Here is a 2,801-nt window from a genome sequence, read left to right as displayed (position 1 = left end):
AAGACATGAAATTTTCAGGGATTGGAGCATTTTTCAGGGACTTATGCTCAAGAACTTTGCAAAAAAGTCGCGTTCAAATTCTTAAACATAACATTGTTTTGATCTTATGCAACTTAGAGAAGATATTTCCACCATCATTTTTTGATGTGATGGAGCACCTGCCTATACATCTCCCATATGAGGCAGAATTGGGAGGCCCTGTCCAATATAGGTGGATGTATCCTTTTGAAAGATTTTTCAAAAAGTTGAAAGGAAAAGCGAAGAACAAAAGATATGCGGCTGGATCAATCGTTGAGTCCTATATCAATGACGAGATTGCTTACTTCTCTGAGCACTACTTTGCCGATCATATACAAACAAAATCAAGGTATAATTAAATGAAATTAAAATTTATACTTAATTTGAATTATTTTTAATTATCTTATTTGATCAGGTTAACAAGATTCTATGAAGGTGAAGTCCCAATATATCATGTCCCTGGAGTCCCTAATATATTTACTCATGTCGGTCGCCCAAGTGGGGAAATGCATGAAGTATGGCTTTCAGAGAGAGACTATCAGTGCGCACATGCATATGTTTTACGGAATTGTGAATATTTTCAACCAATTGAGAGGTATATAATATAGACTCGCAAATATATAGACTCCACAAATATTTCTCATATATATTAAATATATTTAATTTTCTTAGTATGTTCGAGGATTTTCTTTCTACCAAATATCCTGAATTAACCGAAAAAGAACTGTCCACGAAAAGAGCTGAAGAATATCATGTGTGGGTGAAAGATTATGTAAGTATACTCGAACCCATGTAACCGACTCTGATTATGCATTTATTTAATTATATCATTGATATATAATATTTATATGTATACGCAGGTTATATACTGGAACGCCACAAATCCATTTCCTACTTGGGTTCAAGAGATAGTGCATGGACCTTTACACAAGGTCAAAACTTGGCCAATATACTTTACAAGAGGCTATGTGTTTCATACGCAGAATCACGGCGCTGGACGGAAGACATGTAACTATGGTGTATGTGTTAAAGGTGAAAATTACACTGATGCATCTGATGGTGCAGATTTCTATGGGAACTTAACTGATATCATAGAACTTGAGTACGAAGGGATGACCAATTTGAGAATCACACTTTTTAAGTGTAAGTGGTATGATCCTGTCATTGGTAGAGGGACTCGGAAGAGCAATAGTGGCGTTGTTGACGTGAACTCTTCGAGAAAATACAACAAATATGAGCCATTCATTTTAGGTACGTAAGACTTGTATAGAATTTATATATAAGTTTATTTAATGTAACTATCCATACTAAATTGCGATTTTGTGCAAACAGCATCTCAAGCGGATCAAGTTTGCTATATTCCGTATCCATACACAAAGAAACCAAAGCGAGAGTGGCTAAGTGTTCTGAAAGTAAATCCGAGGGGAAACATTTCAGGAGAATATGAAAACAATGAACCGACTCTGTTGCAAACAGAAAATGATGATGCTGTATTGATGACTACAGTTGAAGATCTCATAGTCGACAATTTGGTAGCAGATGCTAATCCAATAAACCTTGATTACGATGTTGGAGATGCGGATCCAGAAGATGAATTCCAGTGTAATTTATCGTCTTCTGATGATGAAGAACAAGAAGACGAAGAACAATAATTATTTGGCAAAATTACTATGTATTTATTTTTTAATTTTTGTCTTTTTACTGTGTAATATTTGTGTATTATTGTGTAATATTATTGTGTAATATTATTGTGTAATATTATTATGTAATATTATTGTGTAATATTATTGTGTAGTATTATTGTGTAATAAATTTGGTTATATAAATAACTTGTAATTAAAATTTTAAAATTTGGTTAATTAAAATTGTAATTAAATAAATTTGGTTAATTAAAATTGAAATTAAAATTTGGTTAATTAAAATAGTAATTAAAAATAATCAGTGTTTTATAAATAAATTTGGTTAATTAAAATTGTAATTAAACTTTTAAAATTTGGGCTTAGATTAAAATTTGGGCCTAATTAAACATAAACTAATCCTAACTAAACCCAAGCCCATTATCCCTAACTAAACCCTAACATACACTAATCCATTATCTTCTTCCACTCGCAGCCTTCGACTCCTCTCGATTCTTCCATATCTTAACCCTAATCCGCATCTTCTTCCTCTCAATCTCCCAATCTGTAACCCTAATCCTTCTCTTCTTCCTCTCGATCCCCCAAATCTAAACCCTAATCCTTCTCTTCTTCCTCTCGATTCCCCCAAATCTGTAATCCTAATCATTCCCATCATCTCTCAAACGATGCCTAATCGAGGAGGAAGGAAGAGGAAACCTGCTGCTCCTTACGTTTCTCAGAGAGTCGGAGCGTCAACACCAAATAAACGGCCGCACAGTCTACCCAATCAGTACAACTTCACGCCGGCAGTCCAATCTCCTCCTCCGCTGCAGACGCCTGAAGTACAACGACAGTCATCGGCGGCCCAGATCCGGAACTATCCTCCGCCTCAACAGCTTTTTCAGAACTCCTACACTCACCCACCGCAGCCTACAGTGAACCCGACCCCTTCTCAAGAAGTCCACTACAATCCGTCGCATCCTCCGTCTCAACAGCTTTTTCACAACTCCTACACTCACCCACCGCAGACTACAGTGAACCCGACTCCTTCTCAAGAAGTCCACTACAATCCGTCGCATCCTCCGCCTGCTCTAGTTGACCCTCCGCCTACTCTAGTTGACCCTCCGCCTTCTCCAGCTGAAGTCTCTCAGACTCGCAGTCATCGTT

At 36.7% G+C, this 2,801-nt stretch overlaps 1 protein-coding gene across 1 annotated transcript; it reads left to right on the top strand.

Moving 5' to 3' along the window:
* Window positions 1-866: 866 nt before the first annotated feature.
* On the top strand, window positions 867-2,733 carry LOC109131592. Its single transcript, XM_019242738.1, has 3 exons — window positions 867-1,269; window positions 1,360-1,620; window positions 2,663-2,733. Exons 1-3 carry the CDS (start codon window positions 867-869, stop codon window positions 2,731-2,733), a joined length of 735 nt encoding a protein of 244 aa, XP_019098283.1.
* The last annotated feature ends 68 nt before the right edge of the window (window positions 2,734-2,801 follow it).

Source organism: Camelina sativa, unplaced genomic scaffold, assembly GCF_000633955.1.
Source record: "Camelina sativa cultivar DH55 unplaced genomic scaffold, Cs unpScaffold00626, whole genome shotgun sequence".
Lineage (NCBI taxonomy): Eukaryota > Viridiplantae > Streptophyta > Magnoliopsida > Brassicales > Brassicaceae > Camelina > Camelina sativa.
This window is presented reverse-complemented; position numbering and strand designations above follow the sequence as displayed.

Coding starts and splice junctions, on each gene's coding strand:
- LOC109131592 (XM_019242738.1), top strand. CDS start 867: ATGTATACGCAGGTTATATACTGGAACGCCACAAATCCATTTCCTACT. Junction 1,270..1,359: donor ATATGAGCCATTCATTTTAG/GTACGTAAGACT, acceptor CAGCATCTCAAG/CGGATCAAGTTTGCTATATT. Junction 1,621..2,662: donor TCCAGAAGATGAATTCCAGT/GTAATTTATCGT, acceptor CACCCACCGCAG/ACTACAGTGAACCCGACTCC.